We start from the raw sequence: 19,311 nt of genomic DNA, 5'->3' as shown, positions 1-19,311 counted from the left end.
TGTAATTCATTAGTGTGATTGCATTAGTTTGATTGTACTCGATCACTTTCATTTTCATTACGTTGGACTGCTGACATCGGATGATTTGCTGCTATATCCATCCTGTATTTATCACAAGGTCCAAATCCATGATGATCAAACTTGGAAAATAAGACCCAGTTTGAAAATGAATCTATATTTAGTGTTTCTTCTGTTTATTTGTTTCTTCTGTTTATTTGAGCTCTTTTGTTTGTTATGCTTGTGTGAAGAGCCGTAAAGCTTTACCAACTCCTGACAAAGTAAAGGTAGATAGTATTTATTTAGATGTTGGTGTCATTAGTAGCCATAACTCATCATTTTAAAATCAAAATGATGTCCCTGCTGTGTGTTTTGGATGCTTCAAAGGGTAGAACTGGTACAATACATACTGTACCTTAAGCACAGATGTACCAGCAGTTCAAACATTGATATTTAATGTTAGATGCCTGACACTGTTACCTGTCAACTTCATATTTACCCTCCCATTCCATGTTTGCATTGCCTAACTGCTGCCAATGTTTAGCAAAGTGTGGTAGCAGTACCTACAGCTAGCTTTTGCACAAGCTATTTGAAACATTCGTTTTGCATTTTTTAAATTACAACTGAAGCACCATCATAAAGCAGGAACTGGTGCCTTTTGCTGCATCCTCTCTCTCCCTCCCTCACTATCACTATAACACTCTTATGAAAAGGCAAAGAAAGCCATAATAATAAAAACAGGTCCCCCTGTCTCCAAACCTATGGGGAAAATGCTAAACATTGCATTGTTCTGTAGTCGTTTAGTGCAGGAACATATTTTCAACAACTTTCAAAGACAACTCTTCTAGTCCTTTCATTTTGCTACCAATTGCTTATACAAAGTAACTATCTTAACCTGAAAAACACCTGAAAGGACAATAGTGGGAGACAAATTGAATCCTAAATGAATAGTTGCAAGGTATGACCTGGATTACTGCCTACATTCCATTAATAATCTGAAGACTCAGCGGTGCTCATTCGTATCCATCATGATAATCTGCAGTGTAGAGTGAGTCACTGCAGAACTGACATGTTGTACATGAGTCATATTTGTACTGTAGGAGGAAACGAGGCTGCTCATGGTACCTGCTCCCTGAGCACAAATCTGGTGAAAATTCGTTGGCCTTAAGATAATTTTCAGGGTGTTTGGTTGGTTTTCAAATAAACTATTGTGTTATCAGATTCCTGCAGCAGCCAAAGTATAAACCACTCAACCTCGACCTTTGTTAACTTGGATCTGCACTCTGACTTTTGCGAGTGAATGCACTCATGGAAATACTGTATATCTCCAGATGATACTTTAATAAAATATTACTTCATATAATTACTAAGCACCATAATGTCAATTTCACATGCCACTGTTCAATAGGTGTCACACCAGACAGGGATGGTGATCATAAATACCACAGGTGTGTGTCATAGTCAAATTATGAAAATGAATGAAGGAACTTTTTAGTTTCTGTAACACTGAAGCAATGTCCTCAATATTGTAAAGATGTCCCTTTCTTAATGCATGTACCTCAAAAACTTGAAAAGAATCTCTGCACCTGAATGTGTGACAGGTGAATGGAGGATGGTGAAGGTCGAACAGGGTGAAATGGCGTACATAAATAAATAAATCAGATTTTAGTCAATTATTATAAATGCGTTTGGTGGAAAAATCTCTCTGGGCTTAACGATGTCATGTGACCTGCATTACCATAATTGCCCCACAGAAGAGCACTTCTTCTTTTGGTTTGGATTCAAGAGAGCAAACGAGAGTGAAATATGTTCAACAAAGAGAAGTGCATATTGGTTTGTTGTGAAAAAGTGACAGGAAGTCTTGTGTTAGACACTACCTTTAGCTTAATGTATGTAATTTAGGATACAACTGAGGTTAGAAGTTAGTCTAAATCTTAGTCATTGGATTAATTTCTCACAGTGAATACGACTTGGTAGTGTAACTCTTACTGCAACACAACCTCAAACCTCTGGCAAACATAATCAAAGTTAGCAGTATCTTTCCTTGTACCGTTTCATGCGTGTCATCATATAAGCTTTCAACAGCAGCAACTGCTAGTAGAAGAAAGTGTTGAAAGACAGCAGCTTTTACTCTCATAATCAAACATGTTTTTAAGAGAAAACTGAGAAAAAAAGAATCACCAAAACGGTGTCAGACATGATAAACCTTTATGAACTCTGCCTGCTCTGTATTTAATGGGTGATGCAGTGGGTGACAGAAAGAGGAGGAAAGAAATAGACAAAACATGCAGAATATTGGGCTTTTTTTGTGCTTAAATAGAGCCAGTATTTTGAGGGGTCAGGCATAAAGATGGTAAAATGTTCCTCCCGCCCTGCTGGCGTGACACATCCTGTCTAGACACACAATCGGCCTCCATTTTTTAATCCTGCTCAAGTGCACGGGATGGTGCACAGTGACACAAAGAGGAGATCTCTGTAATAATAAACACTTGTAATAACACATAACTTAATATTTAGAATTAACTGCTGTTATTTTCTAAATCTAAGAAGTACACAGAAACTTAGAGAAGCACCAAATAACCTAAAGCCCCGTTTACGTAAATGCTCACCATATTAGTGATCTCTGGGTACGTAGTTTCCACCAGCACCCCTCTGTTGGTGGAGACGTAGTCCACAAGTTCGTTAAGAGTGGCCCTCTTGATCTCCTTGCTCTTCAGGTCCGTAACCGAGTCCAGGAAGTCGAAGAGCATGCAGCACTGCTGGAGTTTCTGGCTGAACAGCTCCTGCTGCTCTGTGGAGGGGGCATCTGGATCCACACAAAAGAGAGGAAAAACACTGAGTCACTGCTCATATACACACTATAAAGTATAATGTAAGGATGCAAACAGGTTACACATGAGACAGGAGAGGACAGGAGGTGCAACTGTCCCCCTTGGTGGTACGATTGGTCGTGCAGAACTGTAGGAATTGTGAACTGGTGCAATTTATAAGAGAATGGGTTAAGTTTATTTTTTGTTTTAAACATCCCGAACCAGTTTAAATCATCAATAGATCAAAAAAATCTCCTATAAATGTCCTAAATTGCCGTTTTTCTGCGCATTGTTACATATCCAATTTAACTGCTGGACAAACAGACACAATACAACATTGTATTTTGCCTCACAGAGGCAGCCCAGTCGCTCCCGGCTTTGATTGTAAAGCCTTTTATGGATTAGACGGTGAGTGTGTTCAGGGTTATTAGAGCTGTCAAACTTGACCCCAGCTAAGCTATAAACAGCATTTGGTAGCCGTCCAGAAATGCAGTGACACACTGTACAGTGATGTTCTGTTCCAAACCAGCAGCAGCAGCAGCAGCAGCAGCAGCAGCAGCAGCAGCAGCAGCAGGTCATCACTGCACACACAGGACTCTCTCTAACGGTGGCAAACAGACACAGTAAAGTAAACCTCCACTGCAGGTCTGATTTACAGCACCTCTAGAACCACAGACCCAGGTTCTAGGGTTACGCAAATATAGATGCCACCCATGACACTTGCGGTGCTTAAATGTCTTCAGGCCTTCTGTGATAATTAAGTTCATACATTTGGATCTTTTATTAGTTCATTTTAGTTATTTGTTTAACTTCTCATTAGTGGTGTTTCTCATCCCTACCAGAACAGAGCAACATGCCTGTAATGTGAAGTCAACCCCCTCTTGAAGCGGTTCTAAATATACTTAAAATAGCTAGTGACACTCAAATACAAACGTATTGATATGCTTTCTTATAGAGCGATATTATGCAACTGATAAGGCATTACCTATAAAATGGTGCAGCATAGAGACAACGCGCAGTCAGGCACAGCCAAAATATTCACACTGAGCCTCACACCTCGTGAAAATGTTCCAGTGGTGTTGACAGCTGACGAAGTGCTTATGCAATTGAACTCTACAGGTCATACCACTGGTTGCTGCTCTGAGTGAACTCAATATCTGAGTGTTACTGCACCGAGCTGACTTGTTAACGCACTAATTTGTCTTCAGGCCAAGTATCAAATCTCAAAGGATTCCACATACAAAGGGGCGAACTGAATACCAAACTGGAACCAGAAAGGAAAGAGGACCATGATGCCCCTGTGGGCCGATTGTCCTGTTAATAACACGACACACGGGTGGCTTACATTTCTTCCCACTTGTGTAACGCTGGGTGTCATCATATTGGACAGGCATGCTGCAAATCACTAAACCTTTAGTGATTTTTACATCACCGGCAGTGAAACGCATGCATTTAATCCCCTAAAACAGATATAGCAAACACTGTAAGTGAAAGGAATTGGTCGACATTTTGGGAAATGCGCTTATTTGCAGAGAGCTAGATAAGGTGAACAGTACCAGTCTCATGTCAGGTCAATAAATAGGAAGCTACAAAGAGTTTAGCACAAAAACTGGACCAAGTGGGAACATAACCACTTGTAAACTCACATAGACTGTTTAAAAAAAACAGACGTAGTCTTAATGACGTCACCCAAAGATGACAGGGGAGCCATTGTGAAGCTCCGGCCGTCACCATCTTGGCAGTGACGACACAGCCTAACTCATTGTTGATGAGCTGACGCGGCCTGGGCGATGTATCAGCGCCGACAGCTAGCAGCAAGCAACCTGAGACGGCACTTACCTGTCACTTAGAGAAACAAATCCCATAGTTATGACTACCTTTAAGCATTTAAATTGTTTTAATGGCCCAGGTTATATAAAAATTCACCTCCATGGACGAGAAACTTCGCTAGACAGACCAAATCTGTTTTTTTGTACCAGGCTGTAAACATGTTTTTCTGCTGTAAAGTTGGGCCTTTTAACATGGGGGCATCTATGGGAGATAGAGATGGGCTCGCTCTTGGAGTCAGCCTCAAGTCGCCTTTTTGTGGCAGGAAAGCGAATAAGCGCATTTCCCCAAAAAGTTGAACTACTTCTTTAGGTCTCAGCTCTAAAGCTCTTTTCTTATTGTTATTATTTTTATTTTCTCTATAAAGCATGCTCCACAACTCTTTCAGGATAGGGTACAAACTTAGCTTCCCTTGCCGTTTCTGCAAACAATCAAGCAGGGCTTTCACATATTTATAGTGTGTTTTCGCACCAAATCATTTCATTTCTTTACGGGGAATTGTGTTCATCCCCCTGAGAGGAGAATAGGCTGGGTCTGTTAGATACAGTCTGACATGTGGATGCTTTTACCAATGTGAAGCTATTTTTTGCCTTTCAGATACAGATGCCTGAGTGCACATATTCCTCGGGGTGCAAGAAAGGAAAAATATTTCCACTGGAGCTGTGTATGAAAACGAAGAAGAAGAAGAAGAAAACACTTGACATCAAATAGAAAAATCAGAATTAATCAAGCTGCACACTGTCTACATGGATTTAGTTTCAGAGCAATAAATGGTTGTGGTAATCTGAAGGATGATATACGATTCCTTCACTCCCACATGAAATATTTTATCTTGGTATCACAATGTGGTTGATGCACAGCATATTCTGACTGCTTTATCTTACACAAAGCTTCAGGAATCACTCAAACAATTATCTGGACGCAATGCAATTTCATAACCACACATTGACAAGAGTAAGAAAGTTTCAGGGTTAAAAAGGAGAAGCAGTTACAGCACAGGATGTATAATTATTCCTTTGAGTTAGAGTAAATAACACAAAGGGCTTAATTGTGTCTCTTGATCTCTGCAGGCTGCACTACTGTATCTTTTGCATATAAATCCCTCTACTGAGAGGGGCTTTGTAACTAGAGGAGCGCTGAATTACAGGTTTTACCTTTCATTACTGAGCTTTTGAATATCTCAAAGATGACAACATGACCTCAAATTACACAAGAAGCTTAACTATGTCCCAAAAAGCAATTAAGAACAGAAGCTGTTGCAAGTCAAATGTAATAAACCAGCATTTACAGGGAACTTGAATGCACAATTTCAGGAGCATTCATCCCCCACAGGCTTTAACCACATAAGCGATGCTGGAACAAGATCCAAGAAGAGGCACACACAACATCGACTGCGTCCTAAAATAGGTTGACGCTTTTTCTGTTCGTGTGTGAAAAAAAAAAAGAAACAAAGCAGCTGATCTGCTCTGTATTTAGCCTCACCAGACTATTTTCTGCCGACTGCTGTACTGTAGAAACCAAATGTTGCATAACCTATTTAGACGTGTTCATTTCTGGTTCTCATTTCTTGTTGGTCACATTTTTCAGCCTAGTGCAAATGGGTGAATACCACATTGGTGTGTCACTATGAGACAAATACTATGTTTGGGTTTGTTATGTGTCATACTTGCAGAACATGGCATGCTTAGCAGGCTTCACATTGTACAATGCTGTCATTTCCATATCCAATAACTGCATAAGACTTGAAGAAATTAAGTCTTAAAAAGGTGCTATATACAACATTCAGAGCATTAATGTAGCAGCAAACAACTATTCGTTATAGAGGAGTCAGTGTTTACCATTAATTACCTAAAATGTGGCAGCCTGCCAAAGTCTATTTTGTCCCGCCACAGTTTCATAAACGCGATTTTGTTTTGGTGAAGCAATCTGACCAAAACATCCATATAGTGACATAAACATGGAAGACAGACTTAAAGCCAGTTATACAAACAATAGCACAGTAATTAGGTAGACATAGGTAAAAAAAAACTGATAAGTATGACTATGATTACAACCAATATGATTGATTAAATTACTTACAAGAGCACAGTGTAAAAATACTTAGTAAAAGTCCTGCAAACAGGAAATAGGATCTCAACACTACAAATAGAGAAAACGTGTGGTGAATTGTTCAATAAACCACATACAGACATGTGACAAATTATAGGAAAAACCTTAATAAATGAGGAGAAACATAACAAATGCACAGTACAGGTCACGAGGGTCACTGGACAGGATGATTGGGTACAAAATGGCCTTCAAAGTCAATAGATCTCGACCCAACTGAACACCTGAGATGATTTTTTTTGCGAAAAGCTCTCTAAAATTCAGACAAATTAATTTAACTGCACATTTAAAAAGGCTAAACTGGTCTAAATAAGGTCCAGTTTAAAGTTTACAACTAATGCCAGAAAAACAAACAAAAAGCGGAAGTCTATGAAGTCAAACGGTGTACCAGAAAATGTAGACTTCTGTGATCTCACAAAGACATAAAAGAAAGGAATACAAATGTACCGCAAATGTCTTAGTTCACAAATATAATGTTCAAAACAGTAGCCAGCTTTCTCAGCATCATAACTTTAAAACAGTATGCAATAATCATCATTATTGCAATATGTGTTGCATGTTAACAGAATGCAGCGCTGTACATGAGAGTGACATAGTCTGAAGATAACTGCAGTTACGCAACTATTTTCCATTTGGCATTGCATGTTTCACTGCCCCAATAACTCATGTGTGTTGTGCCCTGGTGTTGTGCCCAGTACTGCAGCAGAGGTTTCCAGTCACAGAAAACAGAAATGCATCACTCACTGGGTGCATTTGTGGCCGTGGTGTAGATTTTTCTCAACACAAACTGGAAAACATGACTTGTGTGAAACTTATTAGTCTAAAGTTGAAAAATAATTCACTATAATAAACTTTTTGTACATCTTAACAGGCTGCTGAATGTGTTATTTTAAGTTCTTAATACAATAAGAAAATACTCAGTACTTTGAACAGGTTTAATACACACAGGAGTATAGAAAAATAGGCTTTACCATATGGTTATTTCATATATACTATTTATCTATTGAATTACCAGTAAACGAGCTATATCGAAATTACCTTTATCATGATACAAGATTTTGGACATATCGCCAAGCCCCACTGCTGTATTAGAAACATTTAATGTACAAAAAAACTTTTTTCAGAGCTTGATAGTTTGACACTGTGCAGGTGGAGTGAAGTGTCTGACCTCTATTTGCATTTTGATTACCACTGTTAAGTAGAAACAGCACTTGTTTTTTCAATCCAAAATGTGGTTACAAAAAGGTAACTAATATATCAAATCTCAGTATTAAGGTTTAACATTTTTCATGGGCTCGTTGACAGGCTCAGTAGTCTTTGTCTCTCGTGCTTTGGCAAAACCATAAGGACAGATTTGTAGTGTGAACATATAAACACCATGATGGTAGAAAGACTCGTGGTCTTGACCTATTCACAGTTTAATATACAACAAACAAACATTATTTATAGTATACTTCAGAAATCCTAAGCTCACCACATGAATTCAAAACTGCTTTACACTAATGTCTGCCCTGTTGGTGCCCATCAACATTTCAAAGAACTGCAGCAAAGCAGAAAGAAACCAAAACAAACTGAAGTATGCAGGTCAGGTGACCTCTGCACAGTAGCAGATTAGTACTGCTCAGTCTTTGTCTCAAAGGACTGTAAAATTAAGACTTTAATTAGATTTGTCTCGGTTTTGCAGACTAAGTTGACCCCTATAAAGACCTACCTAGATATAAGTTCACGATTAACCGACAATAGCTGTATTGTGTAAAAAATAAATATTTGGCTGTAATTTCTGAAGCACCAGCTAACAACTCAAAGTTAGAGATGACAGTAAAAGCCCTTGAGTGCTACATTAGCAGGTGCTCTTGTTAGGTAATCCAGTATTGTATGCACTGGTTGGGATTGCATTTCTGCCGATTAAACAGACGTATAGTCTTTACAGAGCGAGATAAATAAATGAATGAATGACTGAGTTTATTCTATCACATCACTGAAAACATCTTATTAAACACATTAAAGAACACGTGAGGTGCTTCAACTTGTGCAGACTATGACTGATGAGTTGTGACAGTCTACTGTATGCCCATTGTGACCACTTATGCATGATAGCAGCGATGCCACGCAGATCAGGCTGAAGCCGTTGAACTGGTTGGGCGAGATGGTATCACATGCACAATTTGATTCAGACTTGTCTTCACGTTTGTTTGGAATGCACATTCAAATAATGCTGGCACGATATGTCCCACCAGCAACTGAAAAACTGTTTAAAGAGTAACTAGACAATGCAGGCCAAATGCAAATAATAGAAATGAGGATTCCCGCTGAGCGAAGATTTAAAATATTAAGGAAATGGAACAAGGACATTTGCCTTTTAGTATAGTTTGAAAGACATGATACTATTTCAACAGGTAGAATCTCGCCATGCATGTTTATTTTTAAATCGCTATGCTTAGTATACAGTAAATGAAATTTGAAATAAAGTACTGTATCTGCACCACAATCCAACATCACTAAGAGAGCAACAGTAAAGCAGGGAACAAAGACCCAACGAGACATTTGTGAGAACCAATAAAACAAGTTAAGGCACAGCAGCTCGACAATGATTTCACGCCTAACCCTGACACCAATATTTTACCTTACCTGTCATCCAACATAACAAACACTCTGTTAGCTTTCCCTCTTGGGTTTGCTAGAAGGGTGTATTTGTTTCTCCGAGTGTGAATGGTTAACAGATGTGGTGAACACATGTGGTTTTAGCCTGTCCATATTATTATTATTATTATTCCAAACTTCCTTGGAATCTTAATTCAAGCAGACTTTTGTAAAAGATTCACGACAGATTCTACGTAAATTCAATTGATGACAATCCGGAGTAGGGGTTTTGAGATTAACGGATACGACTCGGAAAATATTACTAGAATCTTAGATACGGCTACAGCGCTACAAAACTCAACTCAAATTTTAGGGGAATCGGTCAAAAATAGATACATCTGTCATAGACCAATACTTAAAGTTTGAAAAAAAGTAGAGTGAAACTGGAAAATCTCACCCTGAAAAAAATTTAAAATAATATATCTATATATATATAAATATACAAACATACTCAAACACACAACCACACCCTTCATACTTTACGAATAATGAGGCCTCTCACATCTAATTTCTACAATCTAGCTTCAATCTCCAGGTCTCCATGTGTGCAGAGGTCAAAGGTTCCATACAGGGGCGCACATTTACCGCCCTGAAATGGACTGAACAGTTGCATGAACTGTAAATTGCAAACACGTGCCATCAAAGAACAGAGTGTAAAACATTAGAAAAGCAGCAATAAGGGCAGTTAACAGAATGCCGTTGTCAGCCAATTAGCCGCTAGCAGAAGGCTAATAAGTAACAGCTGTGGCTAATAGGTTTGTTTACACACCTGGGAGCTTCAGTCGTTAACCAGACATCATTCAGAGGTGGTTTTAAGATCATGTTCAACAACACACAGTGACAAATTGAATGGAAAGATTTTGGAATAAATCTAGACTGGCCAGAGGGCAAAAAATGCATCTTTCACTAATTCTATTTATTTGTTCTTGATGTGTGTGTGTATATATATATATATATTAGGTGATGACTTTAATTCCAAACCGGTGAAAACAAGTGGGCCACTTATTAGGTTTTATGTAAGCTAGCTTCTAATTACGATCCCATCCAAAAGTTTTCCAAGGCTCATTTTAAAACAAAGACTAAACCGAAAGTTAGAAAGCAGAAAGCAATAACTGTGTTCTTTGTCCAAGAATGACAAACATGAATAGGGAAAAGAATCCTTTGAAATAAATCTAAATCTTTAGTGGTTTAGTTTTCTATTTTCTACTTCATACGTTTTACTTTATACTCTACTAAGAACATTAATCAAGCTTGTCAGGGAGAAACTCCTAGTTCCGTTTTACTCGTATTACCTCGATGCGTTGACACTTGAGCATGTGTTACAGCTGCTGAGAAAGATGAATGTCAGACGACCTGGCCAAGGGAGGTCAGTGCTGTTCATGGAAAAAAGGGTGAACAAAACCGGTAGGCCGGATGCCCAATACATTCTTTTTCCTGCCACGGATAGCAGATTTACGGGTCAAGGTATGCTTTTAGGTCACTGGTTTTTCAATCCCAAATGGTCCCATACAAGTTGCCAGTACTTACTTTTATATTTAAGCCAATAGAGAGCAGCCACAAAGTAGAAAGAAAAATAACAGGTGCTGGAGAGGGTCAAGTTTAAGACTTTCTGAATAAGCTATTCCGTGAAGAAAAACATCAACTGAAAAATTGGGTAAAGGTCAAAAGAGTTTGTAGTATTTGTTGTCTATTCATTTTTTTTTTTGCTGTAGGTGGTAGGTAAGCTTTCAATGGTATTAAGAGAGCAGCAAACAATCAATTATTTGACAGTAAATAGAAAGAAAATTAATCAGCAACTATTTTAAATATAAATTATTCATTAAAGCCAATTTTTTGGCTTTAATGAATAATTTGATGGTTCCAGGTTCACAAATTTGCTGCTTTTCTTGGTCTTACATTATAGTAAATGGAATATTTAGTGGTTTAAGAATGTTGGTTGGACAAAACAAAACATTTAAATGATGTCACCTTGTCCTCAAGGAATATCTAATTGTCAGTTTTTGCTTACGTTTTAGAGACATGCAGATTATTTGAAAAACTAATATGCAGGTAAACCATAACCAAAAAAATCACTAGTATAAGTAGCACAAGATATATGCACAATGATATGGACAATTTATTTTGGCATAGCAGAGATTTCAATTCCGATGTCACATGAATTGCAGCATCGGTTTACCTTACTGCATGTTAACAAGTGAGAAAATACCTCCTTATTTAAGCTACAACATATATGTGCACGCTAATAAAAGATTGGTGAAGAGATGAAGACAGGCAAAACACATTTCCACATATATAATAATTATATGAGAATGTGCTTCGCTGCAGCTTTAGCTGTGGTGGGGAAATTAAAACCACAACTAAGACATTCTTGCCTGAGACACTAATTAGTTGCTGAAGAAAAGCCAGTGGTTGAAGGATGATGACACATGCCATAGCTGTGCATGGATTTCAGGAAATAGTTTTCATTCAAACTGTTGTCAGCAGTGGAATGGCTGCATTTGGATTATGTTCTATTGAGCTGCAAACTAATTTGTACAGCAGCAAACAAGCATGACATTTTGCATCCACAACCAATGTGAAGTACACAAGTTACTTAAAAAATACACTCTAGCTAATGAATAAGTGCTATCCTTAATTGCGGCTGGTCATTATGAGAGACCGACTTCACACAGGCCACGTCTTCAGCCAGCAAACTGCCAGCACAAAAGAAATTTGAGGTAGCAGTTTTATCCAAAAAAGGTGGAAGCAGATCCTAACCTGCTAGAGGCCACAATTAAAACAAAGACAGCAACAGACACAAAAACACCAACACAATTGCAGTGCATCACAAAAGCTTTGTCCTATTATTTCCTGGAAAATGATTTATTGATTTGCCATCTGCTGGCAGGAATGATGGAAACAGACTGTGCAGCACACACTTGTCAATCAATAGGCCGAAAGAGGGAACATGTTTTCCATGATGAGCCAACGCTTAAGGTTGGTGTAATCAAAACTGGCTCATTTTCAATTATATGTTCAATTATATGTTTTGATAAATCATTAAGGCTACAAAATGTCAGGAAATAGTGAAAATGTCAACAACAAACAATTTGCAACAGTCCTAGCTGAAAAGAGAAAAGCAGCAAATCTGTTAAAAAAAATGTAATAGAACAGAGCCATCGAAAGTCGGGTGTTTTTGCTTTAAACATTGCATCAATTATTATTCAAATATCTAAATTGTTGATGTATTTTCTGTTCATCGACTAATTCATTCATAAACAATTTGTTTCAGAACTATCAGGAGCAAATCAAATGCAGAGTCAATGATTGGACTAAGTTAAGACAAATTAAACGGAAAAAGCTAAATTGGTGGCGTACTCTTTTAAAAGATGTAATAAATTAAGAAGTAAGAGAGGAGTAATCAATTAATTAGTAAATATTCTTCCAACCAGAATAAAACCAAGGAGATAAAAACACAGAAAAACATCCACAACTAAACAATCACCCCCTGATTTTCTGTTACGGAAATTTTGGTGTAATAATGTGTCAGTACTGTATTCAAACAATTAACAAGAACCACAACACCACCCACATGCAGGCTTAGGTCTAGTTAGGAATCATCTCAGCTCCAAATGTCAGTGCAGTGACAGAAATATCAACCTAAATGAAGCAGTCTGTACTTGGAAAGTAAAATCTTTCTCTGGCTTGCTCTCAAGGCTTCTGGCTGCCATGGCAACAATGTTGGTCTCAGAGTGACTCATCTTTTCAGTGTCTATCACACAACAGGAGCTTTAAGCACTCCAACCTCTCTACTGCAGGAGGGAAGAAGCATCTTTGCAATCTACTAGGACCCGATACCTTTCTTAGTCTGGTTACGTGTGGAATAGCTGCACAACATCACCATTATTTAGTTTCCATGTATCCATGAACCAAAAAAACTACAACTAATCGACTCAATTAGAGATGGTTCGATTTGTCGGCAGGTGACAAAGATATTCTATTAATTCTTCTGTTTGTATTATTATTGATACTTACATCTAAACCATTCCAACAAATTAACACCTAACCATATAGTAAGTGTGGACCGGTATGCCTGTGAGTGTGGCCTATTTGTAACCATGGACTCATGCACTGTATATGAATCATGAGTCATACAATGTGTGTTCGACTAGTCAACAGATGGTGAATCAATGAATTTAGTTCAAACACTTACTTTTCATCACCAAGGCCCAAATGTTGGCCTTGGTGAAGAAAAAATGGAATAGAAATAGTCATTTATTATTTATGGATTCCTATTTATAAATAGCATGAAAATAAAACTCTAAAACATGGACAAGATCTCCGGAAAGCACTCAGAAGAGCTGCAATATAGTGTATCATATTTATTTCCTTCTCACTTTGCTGTGATTTGTAGAAGCTCTCTTGCAGTGTTTCAAACTAATCCACTGATACAAACGTTTGAATATAGACCTGCACAAGTCTAACTTCTAGTGGGCAGGAAACCCTCTGGTGTTGTTAGCTCAACACTTCCATTTTCATCACGTGCCAATAGCTCCTTCTTAATAAACACTTTTCAGCTCTGCAAATAATTAATTACACAACTTCAACACAGAAATGTAAAATGGTGCTATAAGCTCTTTGAAAGCCCGTTTCCTACTCTCACCCAGAATAGTCTACTATAAAAAAGAAAAATGTCTCAAAGACAGCCAGATTTGCAGCCCTTAATAAGATGTACCACATTATTTCATCAGCAAGGGCTTTATGACTTTGATGTGAAAGCCAGGTGAATATTCTGCACACCCTATTAAAAATACCACGAAGAAAATAGAAATTTTCTCAATTCCACACCAGCAATGTGTGGAATAAATCACCCTCAAGCTTATAGTAAAATAACGTCAGATCATTTAGCTGTCACTTTCAAGCTCGTCAACAAGGCAGTTGCTGCCATGCTGGTTCAAGTCAAGTCAAGTGTTGTTGCTCTAGTTTGGGAAAATCAAGTGCTTTCAAAGTCCTGTGCTTCTCTCAAAATGCATGCTACAAGTTTCAAAACACTACATTTTCTAAAAATCTGTTACAATTGAAATGAAAGCTGTCTTAACTCATTTGTGACATATCTTGTTTTCACCGTCTTGAGAAGTTGCATCATGTTAAAATGTTCCAACTACTTGACCAGGCAAGTCTTTCTTACTTAAGAAATTGCTTGTTAACGCAGTACCATAAACACCGGTGATGAGCTGTCGAGGCTTGTCTTTTTAATTCTGAGCAAATGACTCTGAGGTGTCAATACCTCAAGTTCAGTATTTTTTTGTGTGGATCACAATAGGATTTAATATTGGTTATTTTCATATGTCTATCCCTACTATACTGTAGATTCAACCAATGCCTCCAATTATATATTTAAATTCCACTGTATTATGCTAGCTTGAGGAAAACAATGCTACACTACAGTGAAATACCTTGTGAAAGCTTGTCTAGGCACACAATGGAATTCCACACATTGTTGTAAATGGAACTTAAAAACACATGCTTGTAGGCAGGGTCAGTACTGTCAGACTGAACTGCAGGCTGCAGGAAGAAAACGACAGGGCCCTAGTCAGGTGCATGCACAGATTTGCCATATAACCACTGTTTTTGAAAGACAAATATGACTGAAATACAAGGAAGAGTTGAGATTGTTTTATGTATGACATGTTTAAAAGCAAAACACGTGGGCCAATGGATCCAATTTTGTTTTGGATTCATTAAAAAGGTGCATAAAGCGGCCAGTTCTAGCACAAGTTGAACTGCTGCCATGTACCAAAAGCATTTTAATGAACTACAATGAACACCCATCATTGTCTATGCCCAGATTAATTGAAACAGCCTGAAGTTCAACATCCAAGTATAAAATGTATAACTACACTGGAGAAACATACTGACAACCTGGAGACATTAAATACATTTATAAAACATATTAAAATAGTTATTTGTGGTTGGAAAAACATCAGCAAGAAACCCTATACAACAAATGCCCCTCTCCTTTTAGGAAGCCCAGTACTACACTTGACAGGTAGGAAACAGACTCCTTGATCAGGCCTTATGCCAAACCTGATCAGACCTCCACCTCACATGCTGTCTTGCATTATCCCCTGCACTAGTCTAAGGCTTAGTGCTTGCTAGTTGCCACTGACGTCCATTCATTGTACGACGATATAAACACACGCGTCACTTCAGGGTACAGCGGAGCTGTGAAGACTAGTAATAAGAAAGGGTAGTTCTTATGTTCTCATGTGGAGCATTGTGATACCCTCCTATGAGGTAACTTTCAGTCTCATGAAGAGATGGAATAAAACTGTGGTATTTTCATTAAGCTTTAGTATCCTGCTTGGATCAAGCTGCTTGTTAGCGGCAGGCTACAAGTTCAAACTCTTAGGCTGGCTGGAATGGTTTGGATTGTGTCTGGGAATGAATGGGACTGAGTTAAGCCAGCTCTATGCTTCTTTGTTGAGGCGTTCCAGCAATCCTGCCTGTGGTTCAACAGCACTCCAGTTATAATTCATCATGTTTGCACTAGATATGGCTTTGTAGAAATCACAAATTATAAACCTGTCAAGCCATAGAGAAAAGATTGCTGAACCGTTCTTCAACTGTTGTGTTCACTATCAACATGCTCTTGCAGCATCAACATACAGAAGGAAAACACAAGCAACTCATTCTGACCAATCACAGGTCTTGTGCTTACACGTAGTTTTTCCCTTGTATTCACTTTTTTATGTCCCCGACAGCACCTTGACACAAAAGCATAAATCCCTCTTAACCCCTTCTTCAACATCACTCTCTGGATGTGCCTCTGCATGTCAATTCAGCCCAAAACTTCTCCACCGAGGCTACTCTGGGTGTCAGTAAAAAACATCTCCTAACTTGTAAGTAGCACAAAGCAACTGTGGTGCAATGGAAGTTAAAAAAAACCATCTGTCGACAAAATGCAGTACTTTATATCAATAGCACAAAACTGATGTAACGCACTTTGACACACACAGTCATGTATGTTTGTGTAATGACTTGTGGTCAACTGCTGCAGCAAATAACTTGACATATATACATATATAAATAATGAAATGTTTGGATATGTGCCCAACTTTAACCAACTGTATTATTTGTTGAAATTAACTTAATTTGTGTTTGTTTGCAATTCAGGTTATGGGCTGCATTGTTGCAAATCTAGCAGTGAGTGCACGTACACTGGTCATGAGTGCACATACAGTACCAGTCAAAAGTTTGGACACACCTTCAACTACTTTGAAGAAAATATAAAACATTCTGGTTTGTTGAGCATTTGTTTGTTTACCACATAATTCCATATGTGTTCCTTCATAGTTTGGATGTCTTCAATATTAATCAACAATGTAGGAAAAAATAAAAATAAAGAAAAACCATTGAATGAGAAGGTGTGTCCAAACTTTTGACTGGTACTGTACACTGGTCGTGAGTACACATACACTGGTCGTGAGTGCACATACACTGGTCATCAGTGCACATACACTGGTTATCAGTGCACATACACTGGTCATGAGTGCACATTTTATTCCTGTTCTATCTTTATTTTTGTTGTATAGTATGTGTATTTATTGTCTGTGTCTGTGTAGTTGAGCTGCTGCAACACTCGAATTTCCCCCATGGGGATCAATAAAGTAATATAATTACATACACTGGTTATGAGTGCACATACACTGGTTATGAGTGCACGTACACTGGTTATGAGTGCACATACACTGGTCATGAGTGCACGTACACTGGTCATGAGTGCACATACACTGGTCATGAGTGCACATACACTGGTTATAAGTGCACATACACTGGTCATGAGTACACATACACTGGTCATGAGTACATGTACACTGGTCATGAGTACACATACACTGGTCAGGGGTACACTGGTTATGAGTGCACATACACTGGTCATGAGTACACATACACTGGTTATCAGTGCACTACACTGGTTATGAGTACACATACACTGGTTATCAGGGCACTACACTGGTTATGAGTACACATACACTGGTTATGAGTGCACATACACTGGTCATGAGTACATGTACACTGGTCATGAGTACATGTACACTGGTCATGACAGATGGGCTATTTTAAGCGGCGGACCCCTTCATCCTCTTACCTTTGAGCTGCGGCAGCGGGGAAAGCTCGACCGGAGCGCTCTGTGTGCGGTACTGAGAGGAGCCCTGGGATTTTCTCTGTTTCTGGGCCTTCCTCATGGACTTTCTCGTGAACCCGTCCACTTTCTCGGATGCAGAGATGGCCGACATTTTTGATGCATAAACTGGTGAAGACTTAAGACGAGATAAGTGTGTGCCTAGGACAAATGAAAGGTTTCCTCTTGGGTTCGCATTAGCACAAAAACACAAGAGCCAAGTGCACGGGTCGAAGCTCGTCTCCTGTCCGGGGCCGATGCTACTCTGTGTGATCCAACATGGTGGCTCGGTACTGAACCATTCGGATAACTAGTGCTGTTCAACACACGAGGACGGTCTTCAAAACACGAACCAAAAAGCCAAACTACAACTCCCCGGAGATACAAACATTAAAAAAAAAAAAAAAAAAAATGATGGCCTAACTTTCAAAATGTCAGATTTTTTGGGGATTTTTTTTTTTTTTTTTTTTTTTTTTTACTGCTTGGTCATGTTTGCTAAATATCTACCTGTTGCAAAATGTATTAAAAGACATTGCCATAAATAAATAAAAAACGTGCCTGAATTAGTCGTCAACTACTGCACTGCTAGCACGCCTGCTAATGTAGCCGCCGTTAGCTAGCGTGCTACAGCTAGCCGACCTTTATGTGCGCCACTACTACGACAGCCTGCACCGCTGTGGAGGAGGAAAAGTTACGAACGATAGTTGCCCCGTTAAATGCATGTATTTCTCCGTATGACAAAGAGTCCAAGCTTTCGAGCACTGCTATCAGTCCTCGTTAGACTTCCGCTGAGAGTATTTTCAGAGGAGTTTACGTGATCCGCGATCGGTGAAGTTGGATTTCGCTCGACGACGAAGTCTCGTTTAACGTTAGCACTTAAAAGTTAGCACGGTCCACGTTCAATCCACGCTGTCCTTACTACCTTTCTAACGTAATGCAGAAAGGTGGTTTCGTTTTCACGGCCTCAAAAAAACACCGAGTACTCTTGAACACAACAGATTACTGGACGTCGTGCTCAGTAGCCTTGGTAGCCATCAAACACTCCCAGTACAGTCGTTCAGACGGAGCCTGTCTCACTTCACTGTTCGGGCGACTGCAGAGCCTGACAGCTGTACGTCACTGAGTGACTTCTCCAACGGCCAATCACAAGCGGGTAATTAAAGAACTGTAAACTTTTTCAACCAATCAGGTCGCGCAGAACGCAGGCCCTGAACATGTGACATGTGAAAACAAATATGTGACGGTGAACCATTCAATGCGTTGTACAGTTGAATGAGGAGTGGCAGCTATTGTGGGTGTTTTTTATTAATTTGAATAAAGCTACTTATTCAGTAGATTGTTTGTGTATTTTATCAGGGAAATCAATCGTCCATGTTTCATCTAACCAACATTTTTTTTAAATCGTGGGACAGGGCACAATTATAAATTAGTAGATTATAAAACTTTAATCAACTGGAAATTAAAGAATGTTATAATACTTTATAAAAATCTGATAGAAAAAGCAAGCAAGACATTTCATTTTCAGACTTTCCTGTCTCTTACCTCTACATTTTAACTCTTTATAGGCCTAAATGTATTCAAATAAAATAGTCAGACGAATATGAGCTACCTGTAAAGACCACTGCAGTGCATGATGTCACTTGTGTCCCACCAAACACTCATTACCACAGAAACGCATGTATCACACTGAAAAATGCAACCAATACCATGCCATGTACATTGAAAAATGTTTTCAATTTAATAAAATATGACCACAGCAAATTTGCA

At 38.7% G+C, this 19,311-nt stretch overlaps 1 protein-coding gene across 1 annotated transcript in view; it reads right to left on the bottom strand.

Moving 5' to 3' along the window:
• Window positions 1-17,843, bottom strand: part of ppp2r5a (protein phosphatase 2, regulatory subunit B', alpha isoform) — a 34,098-nt gene extending 16,255 nt beyond the window's left edge. The window contains exons 1-2 of the mRNA XM_054618239.1: window positions 17,512-17,843; window positions 2,607-2,803 (exon numbers count right to left, since the gene is read on the bottom strand). Of these exons, the coding sequence (XP_054474214.1) occupies window positions 2,607-2,803; window positions 17,512-17,659 (345 nt within the window). The 5' untranslated portion in view covers window positions 17,660-17,843. The remainder of the gene's footprint in view (window positions 1-2,606; window positions 2,804-17,511) is intronic.
• Between the last annotated feature and the right edge of the window lie 1,468 nt (window positions 17,844-19,311).

This window comes from Anoplopoma fimbria, chromosome 18 (assembly GCF_027596085.1).
Source record: "Anoplopoma fimbria isolate UVic2021 breed Golden Eagle Sablefish chromosome 18, Afim_UVic_2022, whole genome shotgun sequence".
In the NCBI taxonomy this organism is placed as follows: Eukaryota; Metazoa; Chordata; class Actinopteri; order Perciformes; family Anoplopomatidae; genus Anoplopoma; species Anoplopoma fimbria.
Note: the sequence above shows the minus strand (reverse complement) of the source record. Positions and strands in the feature narration are given on the sequence as shown.